General features: G+C 34.4%; 1 protein-coding gene across 8 annotated transcripts in view; it reads right to left on the minus strand.

The window, feature by feature from the left end:
• The window catches only part of DOCK7 (dedicator of cytokinesis 7), a 190,470-nt gene that overhangs the window by 49,993 nt on the left and 117,368 nt on the right, over positions 1-23,109 (minus strand). For 6 of the 8 annotated variants that reach the window (XR_015160165.1, XM_086390302.1, XM_086390301.1 and 3 more), the window contains 9 exons: positions 22,911-23,003; positions 21,618-21,707; positions 20,600-20,695; positions 17,623-17,763; positions 17,412-17,525; positions 15,648-15,818; positions 13,338-13,477; positions 5,151-5,320; positions 3,735-3,889 (listed from right to left, as the gene is read on the minus strand). Coding sequence is in view for 7 of the 8 variants with exons in the window: in XM_086390302.1 (XP_086246428.1) it covers positions 3,735-3,889; positions 5,151-5,320; positions 13,338-13,477; positions 15,648-15,818; positions 17,412-17,525; positions 17,623-17,763; positions 20,600-20,695; positions 21,618-21,707; positions 22,911-23,003 (1,170 nt within the window). In the remaining variant the exon portion in view is untranslated. The remainder of the gene's footprint in view (positions 1-3,734; positions 3,890-5,150; positions 5,321-13,337; positions 13,478-15,647; positions 15,819-17,411; positions 17,526-17,622; positions 17,764-20,599; positions 20,696-21,617; positions 21,708-22,910; positions 23,004-23,109) is intronic. The other 2 variants (XM_086390304.1, XM_086390303.1) reach the window with 1 other exon arrangement.

The following is a 23,109-nucleotide window of genomic DNA, read 5'->3' on the forward strand; positions in this document are numbered from 1 at the left end:
ATCAAAGAAGGAAGGGTGAAAATTAGCAAGTAAATATTTAAGCATCTATCTAAAGAAGTTAGAAAAAAGAACATCAGTATAAACCAAAAGAAAGTAAAAGTAAACAATAAACATTCAAAAGTGAGGCTCAGCATTGACCCCAAATGTGTTCTTTATACAAACTAAAGGAATATACAAATTTCTATTGAGACTGACTTAAGACAAAAGATAGGAAAAGCCAGTCACAGAAATGAAAATGTTTACATCTACTATAAATGTTACAGACTTTTTAAAAATCATGGAAGATATTTGAAACAATTTTGTATGCCAAGAAATTTGAGTAAATTTCTACTAGAATAAAATTTACAAAAACCAGTGTAAAAAGAAATAGAAAACTTGAACAGTCCTACAATCATTAAATACATAGATAATTTTAACACTTTCAAAAAAGATTACTGCAGATACAGATGGCTTCACTCACAAGTTCTCCAAATATTCTAGGAAGAAATAATTTCAATTTTAAACAAGTATTTGCAGGGAACAGATAAAATGGGAAATCCCCTAGCTCATTTTCATCGGCTAAACTACCTGATTCCAAAATCTGAACAGAACATTATGATCTTACTAACACAGATACACAATCTTAAAATATAGCAAATCAAATCCATTAATACACAATCACAAAAAAATTAAGTTTAATTCAGGAATTTAAGGTAAGTTTAACACTAGAAAATCAATTGAAAGATTTAAAAATACAAGATAAAAAAGCAAAATAACATGACAGTCTCAATGGTGCAAAAAAGCATGATAAAACTCAACAACTATTCATAATCACAAAAGGTAAACTTAGCAAACTAAGAACAAGAAGGGGACTTCCATAATATAATAGAGGGTATTAAAAAAAAAAAAAACCAACCCCCAAAACCAAAACCTTTAGCACCTATATTTAAGAATAAAATGTTGCAATCTTCCCCTTTTATGATGCCAACTATCACTACTTCTATTTAACACTGCACTCAAGATTCTAGCCCATAAACAAGCTATGAAAAAACACTGAAAGGAAGAAATGTACGGCCATTATTCACAGATGATATGATTGTATACATAGGAAAAAAAACTATACCTATGTTATTAATTTAGCAATTCTTCTGGAAATAAACATTATTGTTCAAAATCAATTCTATGTCCACACAAAAGCAATCAACAATTAGGGAGTTCTCTGATAGTTTAGTGGTTAGGATTTGGTGCTCTCACTGCCATGGCCCAGATTCAATTTCTGATCAGAGAACTGAGATCACACAAGCCATGGGGCATGGCCAAAAAAAAAAGATAATCAGAAATTAGAAAACAATTTATGAAAAAGATGACATTTATGAGACTATGAGAACATGATGTTATATATATACTTATATGTGTATTATATATTATCATACTGCATAACTTTATAATATTACTAAAATACTTTTAAAATATCAAGGACGTACAATATACCTACAAAAGATGTTTTGGGCCTCTTTGGTAAAAAGCTATAAAAGTTTATGTATATAAACACATCAAAGAAGGTCCAAATAGTGGGGAGATCTAACATATTCAAGGATTTGGGGATTTACTGGTGTAAAAATATTAATTTTTCCAAAAACTGATCCATAGATTCAATACAATCTTATGTTAAAATAAGACACTCTATTCACCAAATTCACAATTAAGTGTGTGGAAAAAGCAAGTTACAAAAAGAAAGAAACCTTTGAACCACTTATAATTGGCAATGGACTTAATCCTGACATGAACTACTATAAATTATAAACAAAGGCAGACAATCCAACAGAAAATGAGGAGTCAGTGTTCTGTATTTTGTCCTGAATGATGGTTACAAAAGTATTACTTTAAAATCTTTTGTAAACATCTACATTTATGTTTCATGTACAGTATATTTCACATAAGTGAGGTTTTAAAAAACAAAAAGCAAGGCCAATAAAATTGAGAATAGTCGTCATTTTGAGGGGAGAAAGGGATTGAACTGAGGGCAAACTGGGAACTTTCAAGAAAACTGAAAAGTTCTACTTCTGAAGCTGAGTGGCAGGTACGCTGCTGTTTTTCCTATTATATTTTAACTGTACATGCACTTTATATACATATATACAATAGCAAATGCAAGTAAAAGAAAAAACTGATAAAATGGAATTCATCAAAATTAAAACTTTTGCCGATTCAAGTGACACTATCAAGAAAATGAAAAGATAATCCACAGAAGAAAATATCTGAAAATCACATATCTGATAAACAATTTATGTCCAGAATATACAAAAACTCTTTCAATAACAACTCAACAAGAAGATGAATAACTCAGTCTTAAAACATTAAAGGATTTGAATGGATGTTTCTCTATGTAAGATACATGAAAAGATGTGTATTATACACAAATGAAATGATAACTCTCAATATCAGTAGACATTAGGTAAACACAAAGTAAAACCACAATGAGACACCACATCATACATACTAAGGTGTGAAGAATATATAATAAAAAAGAGATAATAAAAAGTGTTGGTGAGGATTTAGAGAAATAGAAACCTTTATTAATTGCTGGTGAGAATTTAAAATGGAACAGCTACTCCGAAAGAGTTTAAAAGTTTTCTCAAAATATTAAAGATATTAATACACATGATCCAGCAAATCCATTCCGAGGTATCTACCTAAGAGAAATGAAAACATGTGTGGACATAAAGACACGGACGCAAGTGTACCTAGCAGCATTGTTCCTAACAGCCAAAAACTGGAAATGAGTCAACTATTCATCAAATGATAAATGGATAAAAAAAAGCTGGTCTATCAATATAAAGGAATATTATTTGGCAATTTAAAAAAAGTACTGATACATGCCACATCATGAATGAACCCCAAAACATTACTGCTTAGTGAAAAAAGCCAGCCATAAAGATCACAGTGCATAATTCCATCTAGATGAAATGTCCAAAATAGGCAAATCTCTGCAGGCAGAAAGAAAGTTAGTTGCTGCCTAGGACTATGGCTGTGCAGCAACAGAGAGCAAAGGCTAATGGGCCTCAGGGTTCTTTTTGGAATGATGGAAATGTTCTAAAATCAGATTGTGGTGATAGATGCCTAACTCTGTACAGATACTAAAAACCATGACATTATACACTTAAAATGGATGAATCTTTTGATATGTAAATTATCTCAATAAAACCTTTTTAGAAGTTGTCAAGGAGGCTAGCTTCCATAAATATGACTGCAGCTTTTTGAAAGAAAGTCATTTAAAACTTTTAGAAGTTGATCTTGCTCTACTAGCAATTTGTCTCCTCCCTGCCACCATGTTCTTCCCTCTTTAAGAGGGGAAAATACAGAGCAAAATGATTATCAATTTATTTAAATATGAAAAAGTATGAACCTTCACAGATTAAAAATAAATATTCTCAACAGCTAAAAAAATCTCTTAGGACTGATAAAGAATAAAATAGATTTTAAAAATGAAGAATAGAGGCTATAAATTGAAAATAAGGCAACTTTCAAAATTCTGAATGGTAAAATAGAGTTTTTATACCAAAAAGATTGAGGTAGTTAAGAGTTTTTCAAACTTAGTATAATATAGAAAATATTTTCAGAAAAAAATAATATTTTCACAAAATAAAACTCAAAGTACTTTTGCATCAGTTAATATAATAATCTGTTATTGAAGAGTATATCCTTGTAAATATCTGTCTTTCCAGATAAAACTTCTGTAGGAGGGTTGTTTTTACCGTTGACGTGAGGAGGAAACTGCCGGGCCTTGTTAGTTGAGGAACTGATGTTCCTGCAATTGCCATGGCAACTGTCTGGCTTATCATGCTTCCACTCTCACTCTCATAATCATCAGTAGCTATACAGATTGGTCTTCCTCGTTGATTGTGAGTTTCTGGAAAAAATAACCCATAAATAAATAAACTTCTAAGTAACAGCTATTGGGCATGCAATTCCCTTTCTATTCTCCTTTACTCTTCAAAGGAAAACCTATTAACATATACTGTGTATTATTATATTTTACCTCTTTTAAATAATAGTTTAAATATTTTAAACACTAACTCATTCCTACAGTATTATTTAGAGTTTTGTAAGGAACATTCAGTTCAGTTCAGTCGCTCAGTCATGTCTGACTCTTGGCAACCCCATGGACTGCAGCACTTGCTAGTAAAAGATATACAGTAACAATAATATAAATTTCTGCCTTCAGATAAGGAAACCCACTTTAATGATCAAATACTAGGAAAACTACTCAATTATAAGTCTATCAAAGGCAAGGAGTTGGTTATCTTTGTAGCAGTAGCATCTACTGATGTACATATTAGATACCAGTAAAATTTTTTTAATTAAACTGGAAGTACTTTATCAGGCTAACTGCTAGTTCAAATGCAACCTACACTATTTTCTTTAAAAGAAATGAAGGAATTTAAATAAATTCTAAAATTGGAAAGCAAGAATAAAATTTTGTGGGTTACAGTTTTTAAAAAGCAACATAACTTACACTTATTAGCCAGCTATTAGCGATATCATTCTCACTATTCAGGTGAATATTAATTTCAATTTTATGTATATGAATAAAACTGAGACTGAGAGTGGTAGATATCTGACAAGTTTTCTCATATTTTTTTTCCAGATAAACAGTATACACTCACACACACACACAATTCTCTTTCCTAATAGGTAGACATGTGCGTGCATGCTCAGTCCTGTCCAACTCTTCCCAACACCATGGATTGTAACCTGCCAGGCCCTTCTGTCCATGGAATTTTCCAGGCAAGAATATTGGAGTGGGTTGCCATTTCCTCCTCCAAGGGATCCTTCCAACCCAGGGACTGAACCCATGTCTCCTGGTCTCCTGAATTGGCAGGCAGATTCTTTACCACTGGGTCACCTGCGAAGCCCAACAGGTAGGTATAGAAATGCTGTAAAACCATTTTTTTTAATGCATCATAAGAAATACTTACAGAATCCTTGCAGTGAATTTTCTCACAAAGTCAAAAGTTTTTTTTCAAAATCTGTTAAGTATTTACAGTGTACCTACATCATTGTGAGTTTTCTTACATTTCTTTTCCTACAGTAAGATCATTTGCAGATTTTTCTAATACTTTTAAACATTGAGATTTGCCTTTAGAGTTTGTCTTCAATATACTAAGTACCTGTAAAATCATATAGCTGAGGAACAGTTTCCATGATAATACCAATCAGAGGTAGATACAACATAGCCACTCGAGCCTTTGTCTGAGGGTCAGAGTACCGTGGATCTGAGTCGTGACTGGATAATAAATTGTGTACCATATTGATGACTTTCTTATGCAATCCAAACAGTCTATTTAAAAAGAAGATGAAGAAGGAGTTGCAGTAAGGTCACAGAGATTAGTTAACATCTTTAGAGCAAATAGTAAGTCATGGTACTGAATCAATTTGTTCAACTTCTTAACTTTGCCACATATTTGCATGTATTCCTATAAAACATTTTTCATTTTAAAATTAACAAATGTTCAAAAAATAAATAAAATAAAACCAGTGAATGTCTCACTGTATTAAAATAAGAAAGGAGGGAAAAAGAAATACTATATAAATTCACTTAGAAGTAAATCTGAATATATTTTCATTAATTCCTTAGAAATTAATGCACTTAATATTAATAACTTTAGATCAGTTACAGTTATATTTTAAAGCAAAAGAGTTTTAAGTAGCTGTAAATTTTATTTCATCAAGTGAAATCTTTTCACATTTATCTAAAATAAACTTTTCTTTCCTTTTGCAAAGAGGAAAAATCCTCTACCGATGGATTATGTAGTCCACAACAAGGGTTGTCTTTCATATCTCTGTTTAAACTGACCCTCCACGCTCATTTGGGCCCTTACTACTTTCTACACATCTAAGCCCAAGTTTCAACTGGGCTACTACAATAGCAAGGATCACTCTCCACACTCTTTTGGCTTCTCTTCTTAGACTGAAGCTGCTTGATGATGCAAACCATTCTAATGTAAAATGTCTCCAACTTCAACTGCCCTTAATGCTGCACCTGGCAGGTGCTTCAGATCTCATTCTTTCTCCTTAAGCCTCTCACCATCAACCTCAACAGAAGACCTTACCTCTAACTTTCTTCTTCAAGGAAAGAAAAGCCATTCTAAATATGCTCTGGCCAGATTTGTCAATGCATCTCCATCTTTACAGCTATCAAATCAACTTCCCTTTTATCTCAGAGAAAGTTGTACCTTCTTTCAGAAAGTAGTTCCCCTTATGCTCAGTGAATCTCCCCTTTCTTCAATAGCTTCAATGAACCCCTTCACTAAGTTCTTCCCTTGTAAATACACCTTCACTTGAAACTAGTTTACTCTGGCTTGTATATAGTATTCCTCTTATATGATTTATCTAGTAATAAATTTCCTGAATGTACAGTCTGTATCAAGCATTTTCTTCCATTTACTTCCTAATATCTACTCTCTTTCTCTCAAACTACAAGTTTTTTGAATGCTTACAACGTGGAAATGTAACAGTTTCATCATTTAATAGCTAAATTTTCAAAGATATTGAACCTCTGTTTCCCTATGTATAAATAACCTACCTCATAAAGTGGCCGTGAGAATTAAGTTACATCATTTATGTAACATGCTTACCACAATGCTTTGCACACTGCATCCTTCAGTAAATATTAGCTTTTCTCCTTAAAATCACATAGCAGATTTAAAACCAGGTATTCTTTCTCTGGGGCTTTTGATCTTATCTACCATTTTACATAGCTATATATGAAATCTAGCTGGAGATTCTTCTTCCTCCCAGATTTTTATTCAGAAAGTATATTTTTAAATACTGTTGAGAACTCCATCTAATGGACATATCTCAGATTTCATTTTCTAGCTCTCTACTTGACACTTTGTCACTTTTTATATTTTCTTCTCCATATTTTCTCTAAATAGCTCCCACCACTCTTCATATTCTCTATCATTCTTCCCAAGTTTCAGATTCTGGTCATTTGCCTTTTATGTTCTCTTTTTCAACTTGTATCACCAGTGATGATTCCCAAACCTGGGTATATTAATATTTAGCATCTCTCAGCAGCTACAGGCCCCAGACTTCAACCTATCTAAACTCTATCCACTCATCTTCATTAAGCCTTTTCATATGTCTACAATACTTAGACACACACAGCCTTTACACACACACACACAAACACATGAACACAAACACACGAATGCTCTGGACACATGCACGCCCAAGACCTGTCAGATCTTATGCTGGATGCTGGAGATAAGACATCCTATCTTATCCTATCCTTGTCCCTATTCTTAAAGAGTTTGCTTTAGCAAGAGAGAAACACAGACACAAAAATAATAATTCAGTGTTACAAATGCTTATAACAAAGGTGCTAATCTTCTTCAGAACTAGGTTCTGTACTACAAAATTTGCATTTAACCATAGTATACTGTTTCAAAGTTGTAACTTTCTAACTACAATGAAAATTTCTAGAGAGCAAATCTTTGGTCAATATTAGAACATATTACTGCTACTCAAGGAATTATTTATGATTACTTAGCAAGCAAAAGGAGTAAAAACATTCCTCTTAAGGGTCTATCTCAATGTATGCTGTTTTTATCTATGCAAATGTGAAAAAAATGTAAAATATAGAGATGAGATGTGAGTCTCAAATAGTTAATCATTCACTCACTGAATTAACATATACTTACCAAGTGTCCACTCTGTACCAGACACAATTCTAAGGCAGTGGGAATACAGCAGTGAACAAGAAAGAAAAGTGCTGCTCTCATGAGCTCATATTCTAATGGGAGGAGACAGATAATGAACAAACGAGCAAATTTCAGGGAAATGCTTTGTAGAAAATAAAACAGGCTTATATGGTTAAGAATAATTGTGGCAAGGGTAACACAGCTATAATTCAGACTGGGTGGCCCAATGACGTCTCATTGAGAAGACACTGTTTGACTGGAGACCTGAAGAATCACAAGGAAGAAATGCCTCTGTGTGGAAATCTCAGGGCAATTTCAGCATTGCTTCAGGCAGAGGAAAATCTAAGTGCAAAGACCCTAAGGTGGGACTGGGTAGGCCCATAAGGGAAACAGAAACAAGTCTAGGATGGCTAGACTTTAGTATATGCGGAAGAAGGGAAGTGACCGTGTAAACAAGAGTTACATATACAGGGTTTTGAGGTTCATTACTAAGTCTGGATTTTATTTTAAATGTTATTTTAAAAGTATACATTTTTAACTATTTTTAAAGTAAGAAGTGTGTGCTTTTAAATACATTGAAGAGTTTTAACCAGGGAAGTAATATAACTTAATTTTCATTTCTAAAAGACCACTTAGGTTGCTGTGTAGAAAAGGGATTTTAGGGAGGGAAGAGCTGAAGCATTATTAGGGGAGTAGCTGTAAAGAAGAAGGGAAGTAGCCGGACTTGGAATATATTTTAGAGGTGGTCCTAAAGCACTTGCTAATGGACTGGGTGTAGGAAAGAGTGAGAAGACAAGAGAACAAACAGCAGTAACAGCTTATAATCCTGTGTATTACCATTTAAAGCTATTCCAGTTACCTTTTAAAACTCAATAAACAAAGAAAAAGTAGTGGTGAACACGATTATCATTGCTTTCAGACTTTACAGGGTCAGAAAGTATCTAAAGAGCCACCTTGAAGACCAGCTTGAAGAGGCAAAAGGGCAGTAAAGAAATCAAGAGGCAGGGGACATATGTATATCTATGGTTCATTCACGCTGATGTATGGCAGAAACCAACACAATGTTTTAAAGCAATTACCCTCCAATTGAAAATAAAATTTTAAAAAAAGAACTCTGAATACAGCATACAATTTTTTTTTTAAAGAAGTCTTTCATGAGCCCTACACTGTTCCACAGAAATGTATCTATTTTAACAGAACTGATCCTTGACTTTGAGAAGGAAACCTCATCACAAAAATGGTTGACTGTTAGAATTCTCTATTCTTTATCAGACACCACTGAATACCTACACAACATCTCAGAGCAGACATAGAGAATAGACTTATGGACATGGGGAGAGAGGAGGAGAGGGTGAGATGTATGGAGAGAGTAACATGGAAACTTACATTACCATATGCAAAAGAGATAGCCAACAGGAATTTGCTATATGGCTCAGGAAACTCAAACAGGGGCTCTGTATCAAACTAGAGGGGTGCAATGGGGAGGGAGATGGGAGGGAGGTTCAAAGGGGATATATGTATACCTGTGGCTGATTCATGTTGAGGTTTGATAGAAAACAACAAAATTCTGTAAAGCAATTATCCTTCAATTAAAAAATAAATAAAATTTTAAAAAAGGTTGACTGTCAGAATTCTCTATTCTTTATCAGACACCACTGAACACCTACCAACATCTCCTTCACCTGTCTTCCTCCCTAATAGAATGCAAAAATGTTCAGGTATACTTTCATGTCCCTGAGACTCAGAAGAAGCTGACTCTATTCCCCTAGTTCCTGAAGTCAATCCAATCAGACTAGCCCTGCCACTTACAGTAGCCAGTCAACAAGCTGTTTCATTACTAAGATGAGAAGAGATTAATGTTAATCAACTGTTTCCTTAATTGAGAAGGTCTACCAAAAAAAAATCACATGAACTAAACACTTTTTAGTGCCAGCTGATTATTATTTAGGCATGAGCTCCTTATCTTCTGCTTTGTAACAAACCACCCATGAACTAAAACCTGTCTAAGCACCACATGTGAGTTAAAGTGATCTAACTCACCTGGAAACCTGGCATTGCTCTGGTGTCTAATAGTGCAGGACAGGCAAGTGAGCCAGACCAGTCCAAAGAAAGATGTGCATTGCCTGCTTGGGAAAAGGGTTTTTTTCCCCTCTCTGCTCTCCTGGACACGAACAAGTAAGAATTTAATCCGAATTGGCAGAGCAACTATCTTACAGTCATGAAAGGCACACTAGCCTCAGGAAAAAGCTGAGGCTCCTAGCAGAAATAAGATATAAAAGAAACAGAACCCTGATAACATCACTGAGCTGCTGGTTATACTGTGCTAAAACCTTGCCTCTTTCTTCCAAATATGAAATGATAACTATCCTTCTTTTAATAAAACAGGCAAGAAGAAAAGTTTTCTATTTCTGGTAACCAAAATTATTCTGATACATCAAGTAAAAATACTGGAAATATAAATTCAAATGATTGAGATTTAAGTTACTTAGGAAAGGCAGTATGTTTAGAAGTTGCTTTCAGAGGGATTTTTTTCAAACAATGGATCCTTTTTCCCCCAAAATGACATTATATTCATTTAACAATGGCAAAATAAAAAACTGGTGGCAAGCAGGGGTGCGAGACCCAGAGTCTCACCCATTAAGCCTGCCCTCCCCTACTCCAATGTCTGCACCACAACCCCATCCTACATGGAAACACACTAAGAACCTTTTCAGAACCCTACAGTTCTGCAAAGTACAGCGTGAAAACCTGCTTCTTAATATATCCCTAACATGAGAAGATGCTGTTATGAAAAAACTCATGACTTTCATTTGCATAAGATTTACCCTTTCACAATTTATTAAGCATTAACTATGTACCTATTGCTAAGAACGTCACAAACCTCATTTCATTTGCTCATTAAGTACATCAAAGTATTCTTATAAAACTTGCTCAAAATATCTCCTTTTGTTCTCTGGACCTCTTCAGGTTAAACTGCATTACAAACTCCTTAATGATCCTACTATGAGGAAAGTTGAAAAAAAAGAGCAATTATTACCCAAATGAGTTATGGTCATAAAAACTTTTGAAAACAGCTATACACTAATAATGAGAAAACAGAAAGAGAAATTAAGGAAACAATTCCATTCACCATTGCAATGAAAAGAATAAAATACTTAGGAATGTATCTACCTAAAGAAACTAAAGACCTATATATAGAAAACTATAAAACACTGGTGAAAGAAATCAAAGACGACACTAATAGATGAAGAAATATACCATGTTCATGGATCGGAAGAATCAATATAGTGAAAATGAGTATACTACCCAAAGCAATCTATAGATTCAATGCAATCACTATCAAGCTACCAACGGTATTTTTCACAGAGCTAGAACAAATAATTTCACAATTTGTATGGAAATACAAAAAACCTCGAATAGCCAAAGCGATCTTGAGAAAGAAAGATGGAACTGGAGGAATCAACCTGCCTGACTTCAGAATCTACTACTAAGCCACAGTCATCAAGACAGTATGGTACTGGCACAAAGACAGAAATACAGATCAATGGAACAAAATAGAAAGCCCAGAGATAAATCCACGCACCTATGGACACTTTATCTTTGACAAAGGAGGTAAGAATATACAATGGATTAAAGACAATCTCTTTAACAAGTGGTGCTGGGAAAACTGGTCAACCACTTGTAAAAGAATGAAACTAGAACACTTTCTGACACCATACACAAAAATAAACTCAAAATGGATTAAAAATCTAAACGTAAGACCAGAAACTATAAAACTCCTAGAGGAGAACATAGGCAAAACACTCTCTGACATACATCACAGCAGGATCCTCTATGACCCACCTCCAAGAATATTGGAAATAAAAGCAAAAATAAACAAATGGGACTTAATTAAAATTAAATGCTTCTGCACAACAAAGGAAACTATAAGCAAGGTGAAAAGACAGCCTTCAGAATGGAAGAAAATAATAGCAAATGAACAATAGCAAATGACAAACAACTAATCTCAAAAATATACAAGCAACTCCTACAGCTCAATTCCAGAAAAATAAATGACCCAACCAAAAAATGGGCCAAAGAACTAAATAGACATTTCTCCAAAGAAGACACACAGATGGCTAACAAACACATGAAAAGATGCTCAACATCACTCATTATCAGAGAAATGCAAATCAAAACCACAATGAGGTACCATTTCACGCCAGTCAGAATAGCTGTGATCCAAAAGTCTACAAGCAATAAATGCTGGAGAGGGTGTGGGGAAAAGGGAACCCTCTTACACTGTTGGTGGGAATGCAAACTAGTACAGCCACTATGGAAAACAGTGTGGAGATTCCTTAAAAAACTGGAAATAGAACTGCCTTATGACCCAGCAATCCCACTGCTGGGCATACACACTGAGGAAACCAGAAGGGAAAGAGACACGTGTACCCCAGTGTTCATCACAGCACTGTTTATAATAGCCAGGACATGGAAGCAACCTAGATGTCCATCAGCAGATGAATGGATAAGAAAGCTGTGGTACATATACACAATGGAGTATTACTCAGCCATTAAAAAGAATACATTTGAATCAGTTCTAATGAGGTGGATGAAACTGGAGCCTATTATACAGAGTGAAGTAAGCCAGAAAGAAAAACACCAATACAGTATAATAACGCATATATATGGAATTCAGAAAGATGGTAACGATAACCCTGCATGCAAGACAGCAAAAGAGACACAGATGTATAGAACAGTTTTTTGGACTCTGTGGGAGAGGGTGAGGGTAGGATGATTTGGGAGAATAGCATTGAAACATGTATAATATCATATAAGAAATGAATTGCCAGTCCAGGTTCAATGCAGAATACAGGATGCTTGGGGCTGGTGCACTGGGATGACCCAGAGAGATGCTACGGGGAGGGCAGTGGGAGGGGCGTTCAGGATGGGGAACACGTGTATGCCAAAACCAATACAATATTGTAAAGTAATTAGCCTCCAATTAAAATAAATAAATTTAAATTAAAAAAAAAGAAATTCAGAAAAAAAAAAAAAAGAAAACAGCTATTAAGATAGAAATACCCTACAAGGATCTTAGATCACAATATATTTACAGAAAAGCTGTTTCTGCAAATTCAAATCATCAGACAATGAACTCTTCTTACTATATCAATTTTCAATAATTCTTTAAAAGTGTGGAAGTTTTTAAAACAAGTTTACTTGTTTATAGAGCAAATTTTGAAGTACATGCTATATATTATTAATATGATAGCAAATGACAAATTTTACTCCCAAAGAATCAAACAGATTAGTCTATTTTCCTTAACTGAATTGTGCTTATTGCATATCAACAAATCTGAAAGTCCATCTACTAACATGCACAAATATTTCAGGTACTACTAAGAAGGAGAAAAATACTACCAACTAAACCATGATAGAATATGATACATGCTAACTTCAAGACAAACATCAAATTCAGAGATGACAAAAATGTCTTTCTTAAAACTGATGAAATACAGAAAAAACATGAGTATGGAACTTAGTGAACAGAGAAGTAGAAGAAGAATGGTAAAGAATATTCTTTTGAGTCCCAGAAAGTTAAGTGGGATACTTCTGTTCCACTGTCCAAAATCAAACTGATACTGTACACAGCAAAACTGGTCTACTCACCCTTCAGCATCAGGGTCCAAAATGACAGCCAGCTCTGTTAACACAAGTCCTGCCAAATAATGCTGTTGGCGGAAAGGCACAGACAGTTCAAACATATTTGCAATCTTCTGGTCTTGGACATTGGTGGAAAATCCAGAACTCTGTTTGGGAGTGAGGTAGAACAAAACTATAGTAGCTATGCAACAAAACATTCTATAGACAGAGCATTACAACAAACAAGATGTGAGCATCAAAGAGAGTGAGAGTGAGACAAACATTTTAAGTTAATTTTTACATTACTATTATTAACACTGGAGAAAGCACCTGCTCTTACTTTTGGTATAGGAAACTATGATGAAATAACATTTTAAATTACTTTCAATTTCCTTTTTTTCATATTAAATTTTTTCATCTGATTTTTCCTTTATACTTTTAGCCACTAACTATTTCACTATCATATTCTGAATGGAAAAAAGAACTAAATCTATATGATGCATTATGTACTCACTGTTGAGTACAAGAGAAATATTCATAGTCAAATGCTATTGGTTTCCAGAGAAATTTCAAATACTAATGAAGCTGTTTTTTTCAGGGAAAATACTCTCTCTAGAAAATTACTATTATTTTTTGGTTCATTCAGAGTTTTTACAAGTTTTCTAATACTGAAAAATAGCATCCCCCAAGATACAGTTCAAGGCAAGAATGTCCTCAACCTTATCACCCTTTAATCCATATTCAAGACCAACAATGTGAGGTTTCTTACAACAGACTTCAGATTTCTCTATGGAGAAATCACCTTCTTAGTAAGTATATAAAACTATTCAGGTCCCTACCTCCCAAAGAGTGATGTCTCTGTCATCTACTAGAATCTGAAAATTATGCAGCTAGATGAGAAAGCAGGGGATGACGGGACATTGGAAGAAATTCTATTAATTTCTTGGCTGGAGAAAATGTTCAGCAGGGAGTCAAGTATAAACAAATGTGTTTCATTAAAGGTTTAAGGAACTTGACCTATGATTAATTTGTCCTTGATTGTATAGCCACATCTTTGACAGAGGATGGGGGAAGAGAACAAAAGACTAGCCTCATTAGTTATTAGAAGAAATGCGTCTTAGCCAGGTAAAAATATGTGGAAATAGGCTGATCCTTAAGAATTTTTGCAAAGGTAAAAAATGAGAAGTTGTGGGTGATCTCCGTGTTTTTCAATCTTTCTAAGTAAAGTTCAAAATTTTCTTTATCAAACATCTGAGATTGATCTAGTGTAGTAAATTACTTTCAGGAATTAAAAGTCTCAAAAGCAAACTTAAAAAGAGTTCAGATCACCTTTGACTTTAGACATTAAGAATATAAGGAAGGGACTTCCCTGGTGGTCCAGTGGCTAAGACTCTGTGTTCCCAATGCAGGAGGCCTGGATTCAATCCCTGGTCAGGGAACTGGATCTCACATGTCACAAGTAAGAGTTCATATGCCGCGACTAAGACCCAGCACAGCCAAATTTTTTCAAAAAAACAATAGCTTAAGGAAGTAGTTTGTTTGTCTTAGGAATTATATAGCAAAACATTTCCCTAGGAGGGAACATCTAGACTCCTCTGATACTAAAACCACAAAATCCCTTCATTTCAATCTATATGACAGGACACATAATAATTGCTATGATAATCTTTTGTCATCTTTAGAGCAATTATTAGGCACCCTGTGAAAACCCATGAACACCACCTAGTTTCCTTTGGGTTCTCTGGATACAAGAGAGGCAGGAAGGGCTTTGCCAGGACTGCATTGCTGTTTTACTTCTTTCTCTGCTAAGTATACTTCATTCCCTTTCCTTCCATAGGTACTGACAGCTAATAAACATCTTGCCCCCCCCAAACTCAGTCTGTGTCTGCATCAAGAAAACCCAACTTGTGAAAACATCAAGTGAGTTTATTATGTAGGTGAATTCACTCCCTTGTGCGCAAATCAGTCAGAGGGGTACAACAAAATGGTTAGAACTTAGACCTAGAATAAAGCCAACATGTGCCATGGATCAAAGCCTAGCTCTGCCAGTTTTTACTAAGTGACCCTGGGTAAGTTACTGATCTTTCTGTGTTTCAGTTCACCTGTAAAAAAATAATAATAGTAGTAATAGAATGTACCTCTTAGGGTTGCAATGAAGAGTAGTAAATGATTAATATTTATAAAGCACTTAATCATTTACTACTTACAAAGCCCTGAGTATGGAGCCTATCACAGAGTTATTATTCACTAGTGTTACTTTTCACTTTTCCCAGCATTTAAAATACTTTTTCCACAAATGCAGGCTTAAAAAAATTTTTTTTCATACATTTTGCATACCTGAGACGTTGCAGAAGAAACAGAAGGTGATGGTGATGCAGGTGGAGTGAGCAGGCTGCAGGGTAAGTTTAAGGTAACATAGTGCTCATGGCTGCAGATGATTCGCAAAAAATCAAGCCTCAAGGACACCAGGACACTTGGACTTGGTAATGAATAAAGCTTTGAAGATACCTTGTAAGCATTGCAGAAATTAAAAAAAAAATACCAATTGAACATATCATTTCTCTAATACCAACACCAGAATGATGAATTAAAGAATTAGAAAACAGTACTCAATGGACAGCTTTGGGTTTTGTGGTTTAAGTAACATTGTCAGCTTTTTCCAGAGTTACTGCTAAAATAAAAAACTGAGAACTACAAAATTTACTGTATAAATCCACTGACAAGGTGCATTCTTAAAGCCACATTCTTATATTTCCAATACAGCATTAATATTTCCACCTCTCAAGGATATTCTTTCTGAAGAAAAATTATACTATCAAAGTAACTTTATAAAAAATTATCCATTCTTTTTTCAGCACTTTGTGCTAAGCTATATTTATAACTATCTGTTTTCCCAACTACACCATTACTTATTTGAGATAGTTATAAACTGACTTATTTTAAGAGTTTTAGCATCCCTAGAGTCCAGCTTAATGTGTGGCAAATGTAGGAGGTTAATAAAGAATAAAGACAGGACAGGTTTTGAGAGCAATAATACATGAAATTTCAAGGGAAACATTACGAATAATACATTGTGTGGCAAATACTTGCCAACAGATCAGTGCCCATGCAGTTTCAACTTCTCTATTAAAAAACAGAACAGGGATTTCCCTGGTGGTCCAGAGGTTAAGACTCCAAGCTCCCAATATACAGGGCACGGATTCAATCCCCAGTCAGGAAAGATCCCACATGATGCAGGGCTCAGCCAAAAAAGAAAGATACACACAATAATGGCATCCAATTGAACAGATTTTCAAAATTCTAAGTAGACTGCCAAATAGCATTTTAAACCAGTAGTTCCCCTAAATTAATCTGTGGACCAGCAGGGAAGTACTTTACAAGCACTGTTTCCCACACTCCCCACCCTACCACCAGATTCAAACTCCTCAACAATGCTGGGATGGGATACAAGAGACCTGTATATTTTTAAAGCTGCCTTAAAAGGCAATTCTAGGATGATTATATAACTTTCTACCCAAATGGTCTACCAGGACAAATAACTAATGTCTTCTAAAAGCCAGGTTTCATTAATCAGCTGAAAATTTTAACACAAAACCAGCTGTTTGTAGACAAGTTCCAGGATACTTTTAGTTTAGAAAAGGCAAGATGGTGATATTTTAGACTTGGGTAAACATCTGCCCACGATTCTAAACTCTACAATGTCTAGGGCTTCATCATGAGGAATACACAGCAAAATGCAACTGCTTTAAAAATCACTTAAGCTAGAAAAGGTTGGGTTAGCTGTTCATTCAGTAAAAATGCTACTCTGGCATGGCAACCTGGGGCTGTTTTACATATAGACTACTGACTTGATGGTATACTTCTAAATGGGAATTAAAGAGTCATGAGTGGGCCAGGAAAACTCAAGGAAAAGATGGCTCTACTGATAGCAGCTTGCCATAGTTCTATGAACTGATTAATGTGATTTATTTTTGCCTTACTAATAAATATAACACTTTTAAAAAATATCACTATATAAATGTGTTCATGAAAGTTTCTTAGCTCTAGCCCTTAAAGAGCAAACACAGAATTTAAATTATTTCATTACTAATTATACTTTACCTGTTTATAGCAGGTCTTTATAAGGCTAAAGACAAATCCTCTGTCCATAACAGACAACAGATCATTGAGAAAAAATGCAAGGCTTGTGTTGAGTCTCTCAACCATTTCTGTGTCCTGGGAAACAAAATTTTGAAAAAAGAAAAACAAAAGTATGGTAGTTTAATGTGTGCCTGAAAGACTGACTTAGTTTTTAAAAGTAAGTTATCATTACCTTCTGAAACCGTGAAACTATATCACTAGCAATTGTGCTAACAAGAGCAGCAATGTCATCCATGAAACGTTCTGGAAAACGAGTCTTCCTTGGCGCATCGAGTTTATCATTAAAGTATAAATGATGCACCATGCTCTTTACCTGAAAAAAGAAATAAGCCATTAGTTCAATTTCCTTTTTTAAAAAAATTGAAATATAATTGTTTTACAATGTTGTGTTAGTCTGCTGTACAGGAAGTTGATCAGCTATACGTATACATATATCCCCTCTGTCTTGGACCTCCCCTCACCTCACTCCATCCCACCGATCTAGGTCATCACAGAGCACCAAGCTGAGCTCCCTGTGCCATAGAGCAGTTCTTATGGGTGTAACTAGCAGTTACAGAACCCTAAACTTTCGGGTCATTTCTGTCAATATACCACATGATTTAATAGAAGGCTAAAATACTCTTAACTCCTCAAAGATTATGAAAAAGTTCCCTACAATATTTTGTATGTTGTAAAGAAGTATCAAACAACATACAACTCAATCTCTGTAACACCTTCATAAAACTATTCTGGCTATCAATGGGAAAAAAATTCTGGGTATGTCAACAGAAAAAAATTTTCATCCTTTGAAATTACTTTAAGTCAAATCTTTCTAAGACTCAGCAACTGTGCCATTCCATGTCCCCTGCAACTGGTAGCTTTGAGTGATCAGAAATCTTGACTGCATGTAGTATCTTTAGCACTTAGCATCCCGTGGCATGATGAATACATATTAAGATTAAAATGTTAGATAAAAATCAAAGTAATTTCAATTTACAAAACACTTTTAGACATAAATTCTTATCACAGTGTGTACAGTAAAGAATTTTAAATTCATGGAAATTAATGACAAGATTTTACAGTTGGTAAATAGTAGAAACAAGTCAAACTGTACCATTTTGACTATTTTGTGTTTTAAGAAATCCGAACATACATATAAGGCTATTGATCTTATATTAAAAGCACATGAATTACAATTTGATGTTTAGTCTCAGGGGGGAAAAATGTGTTACCTATCACTAACATATGGTCCCTGATTTATTTTTTTGCTGAAAAGCAAATCTCAAGAAGAAATGTCTTTTTAAGGAAAAAAAAAACACTTTTTCTGAAGTATAGTTGATTTATAATGTTGTGTTAGTTTCTCGTTACAGCCAAATGATTTAGTTTTGTATACATTCTTTTTCATATTTTTTTCCATTATGATTTACTTCAGGATACTGAATATAGCTCCCTGTGCTATACAGTGGGACTGTGTTACTCATCTACTTTATATATATATATATATATATCTGCTAATCAGAAACTCCTAATTTATCCCTCTCCCATCCCCTTTCCTTTTTGGTAACTCTAAGTTTCTTTTCTACCTCTGAGTCTGTTTCAGTTTTGTAAATAAGTTGATTTGTAGCATATTTTAGATTCCACAAATAAGTGATATCATATGATATTTAACTTTCTGACTTACTTTATTTAGTATGGTAATCTCTAGGTGCATCCATATTGCTGCAAATGGCATTATTTAATTCTTTTATTTAGTTCTTTTTTATACTTATACTAGAATACAATAGTATTCTATTGTGTATCTATTGGAGAAGGAAATGGCAACCCACTCCAGTACTCTTGCCTAGAAAATTCTCTTTTTTATCCATTCATCTGTCAATGGACACTTTAGTTGCTTCCATGTCTTGGCTACTATAAATAGCGCTGCTATGAACATTTGGGTGCATGTATCTTTTCAAATAAGAGTTTTCTCCAGATAACATGTCCAGGAGTGAGGTTGCTAGATCACAGGGCAACTCTAGTTTTAGTTTTTTAAGGAAACTTCATACTGTTTTTCATAGTAGCCACACCAAATTACATTCCCACCCACAGTGTAGGAGGGTTTCCTTTTCTCCACACTCTCTCCAGCACTTATCACTTGTAGACTTTTTAATAATGGCCATTCTGACTGGTGTGAAATAATACCTCATTTAGTTTTAATTCAATACTGAGAATGACTGTGAGTGGCATACTCTAGAACCTCCATTGTTTCTTTTCTATCTTTTTTTGTTGTTTTGCTCTTGTTTCTTATTATTTTACATAATTTTTGAAAGAAAATTATGTAAAAAGAACAAGTGAAACTTTTTCACCTTTCTATAGATAGAGAGGAAGGGCCTGAGTGCTAGAATACCTGAGTCTGAATCAGAGGTCTGCTGTCTACAAGCTATGTACACTTAAACAAGATCTTAATCTCTCTGTGCCTCGATAATCCCTAGGCCATAGGTCTGACCACATGGTGTGTGTATGTACATTGCTTTAATGTATATATGTGTTTATGTTGTGTGTATAAATATTTACAAAAATATTAATTCATTTATTTGTTTTTAATATCATTTACTGAATTAAGAAAAAATTATTGTTGTTTTTTATTGTCTGTAACCACCGTTTCCCTTTTAAGAGCTTTCACCATTTTAAGAGCTTTCTAGCCATAAAAGTAGTAGGTATCTATAAAGCTCTTTTTATCTGGTATTGCCATTATACACTAGTATGTTTGGACTAAGACTGAATGTATCACAGGTTTAAAAGATAGCTGCTGCTGCTGCTGCTGCTAAGTCGCTTCAGTCGTGGTCGACTCTGTGTGACCCTATAGACAGCAGCCCAACAGGCTCCCCCGTCCCTGGGATTCTCCAGGCAAGAACACTGGAGTGGGTTGCCATTTCCTTCTCCAAAAAAGATAGCTAGCTTCTCCAACTATTCCTAAAAACAGACTTAAAATTAACTTTATAACTCCATCTAAATAGTGCTGATTATCCACAGTGTTATTTAGAGATATAGCAAACATAATTTTTCTTTGGAGGCACATGTAAAACCGTAACATGGACAACAGAGAAAGATTTCTAGGGCAGTAATAACGAGCCAACACAAAATTATTCAATAAGGAAAACAGTATTACAAAATGTGTTTAGTTTGCTCACCATTAACTCAAAAAAGAACCAGGCTTGTTGCAAAGCTGATTCCCGAACGCTGCCACTGCAAACAACCCACTGCAAAGCCAGCTCCTCATGAAAAAGCTATCCAGAAGTAAATCCAAAGTTATTATCAATGCCAGGTCTGCTGATAACACAAATCAAATAATAATGCAAATACAAATGAAGATATAATGAGGATAAGCAAAATAAGGCATGTGAACCATTCAACGATGCAGTGAGGACACCCATTAACGAAACGGCTATTTATACATGTAAGACAGTGGCATGTTGAACAGCTGAAAAAATTACATGTTATCTTGCAGTAAAATGTAATTTTAAAAGGACAGGTGGGAAAGAGCCTCCTAAATTGTACCTGCAAACAGAAACTAGACCGAAAGCTCACAGCTACAATAAAATCTGGCTTTTGTCTTACATATATATTTCAACATATGCAAATACATTCATGAACTTTGCTGGTACAATTTAGGAAATACCTTTAAAAATTTAAACTTTGATATCAGCCATCAATTTTCAAGGTCTCAGGTATTTAAAATCATTTTATTAAAACAGCAGAAATTTCCTGCCTTATAATGGATATGCATACAAAGCATTTGCAAAATAGTGTATATTATGAAAAAGGACTAACAAAACTGTGCATAAGGGAAGCAAATCAACATATCTTACTAAGAGTGATAATTTTTCTAACTCATCTTCCTTTCCCTGGAGATTTAAAACACAAAACAGAAGCAAGTTACAGAAATAGAATTAAGAGTTGATACAATTTTTTGGTACTAAAATTTGATGATCAAATTTAAGTCACTAAACTAAAAATATGCATCCACAAAGATATAAGCATTATAATAATGTAAAAGGGCCTGCAATGGAAAGGCATGCCCAAAAAGGCATCAGACAAGCAATGCTTGCTCAAATGTATCTTTAAAAGCAATCCAATTATTTTAACATCTTGTTCTGGTTATGTTGGAATTATTTTCCCCCTATATGAATTGTCTTCATATGAATCTACCTTTTTAGTTGGTAAGCGTCCCGTTAATGTTTGTAAGAAACTTGACGTCTCTGTGTGCGAAGACATACGATTACAACTTCGATCCATAGCCTATGGAGTGAAGATGAATGAATGACGAGATAACATTAAAGTCTGCTGTGAATGACTTTGCTCCTCAAGGATTACCTATAATTTTTTAAATAGAGCTTTACTGTGGTTTCAACAACCATCTATTTTATTGCTCATCCCATTTTCACCATTTAAGTTGGTTTAATGACAATGGATTAGAAGTATCAAAATGGCTTCTATATATTTTATCCTTAAAAGGTAAATATTTTAATGATTATATAAATTGACAGTGCTGCAAAGAATGAAACTTTTATCTCTGTGATATATACACATGCATGTATCTAGTAAGAAAATGCAAAAAGTAAAAACATACTTCTCACTGGTCTCAGACCAAAAAGAGAAATCAAGAATTTTATATTTAATTTAAAAAATTAAAAGTTTAGAATGGTTTCTTTTATGTTTCACTATCATCAAAAATTATGATTCAGATCTGCCATATACTATATTAAATATAAATCATTTATAATAGTGAATTTGCAATTAAATTTTTCCCTCAAGAATGAGAGAGAGCATCTTCCTCTAAAGCCAGCACACAGGTGAGAAGTATATTTTGAGGAATCATGCAGTATTAGCTATCAAGCAACTAGACTAAAGTAAGCAAAACCTAGTACAAAGAGGTTACAACAAACTTCATACTTTGCAACACAGCACAGATTAAAACAGATTTTTGTTTCTGGTACTTAATCTTACAGCACGGGGATCATATACTGTTCGTATTTACTTTCAGCTTATTAACAACATTTCTAGTCAGTGATTATGAAGAAAATGACAAGATAATAAATGCTAAAGGAGAATGATACAATAGCTACACTTTAAACCAAAAGCAAATGAAAAACTGTCAGGTTTTTTCCACACAAAATTTTTTTATTTTAATTCTTCCTGAAGATGTGGTACCCCGAGGGTAGAAACTGTTATCAAAGCCATCAATTACATAAGCAGCAGGCACTGAAACATCAATGGGGTGTACAACGAAGGAAGGAGGAGACAGGAAACAGGAAAGGAGAGTATTACTGGTGCAATTGGTGGTATTCATGCATAGCAGTTGGAAAATGTGCTAAGTAAACAAAAGAACACACTTTTTAATGATTAAAAAGCAAGCCACTGAAATCATAGTATATACTAAGAAGTAACGTTCTAAAGGGAAACATCAGCAGCCAAAAAAGAAACCTCTAACATAAACACCACCTGTGTTGATTCTGCACTTGGACTGGGGTTGGATCCCCATGGGGCAGCTTTTGGACCACCAGTGTTAACCCAGGAATTGGAGCGATCTAAACCCTAAGCATATAATAGAAAGCAGTTGGAAAGGAAAGAAATATTACATGTGGCATGCTATATTCTTAAAGAAATCCAGACTTTCCAATGCAAACATGTTTTTAATTAG

The sequence above is a fragment of the Bos grunniens genome, chromosome 3, assembly GCF_055505025.1.
Source record: "Bos grunniens cultivar Pamir isolate PY7600 chromosome 3, Bosgru_T2T1.0, whole genome shotgun sequence".
NCBI classification, from domain to species: domain Eukaryota; kingdom Metazoa; phylum Chordata; class Mammalia; order Artiodactyla; family Bovidae; genus Bos; species Bos grunniens.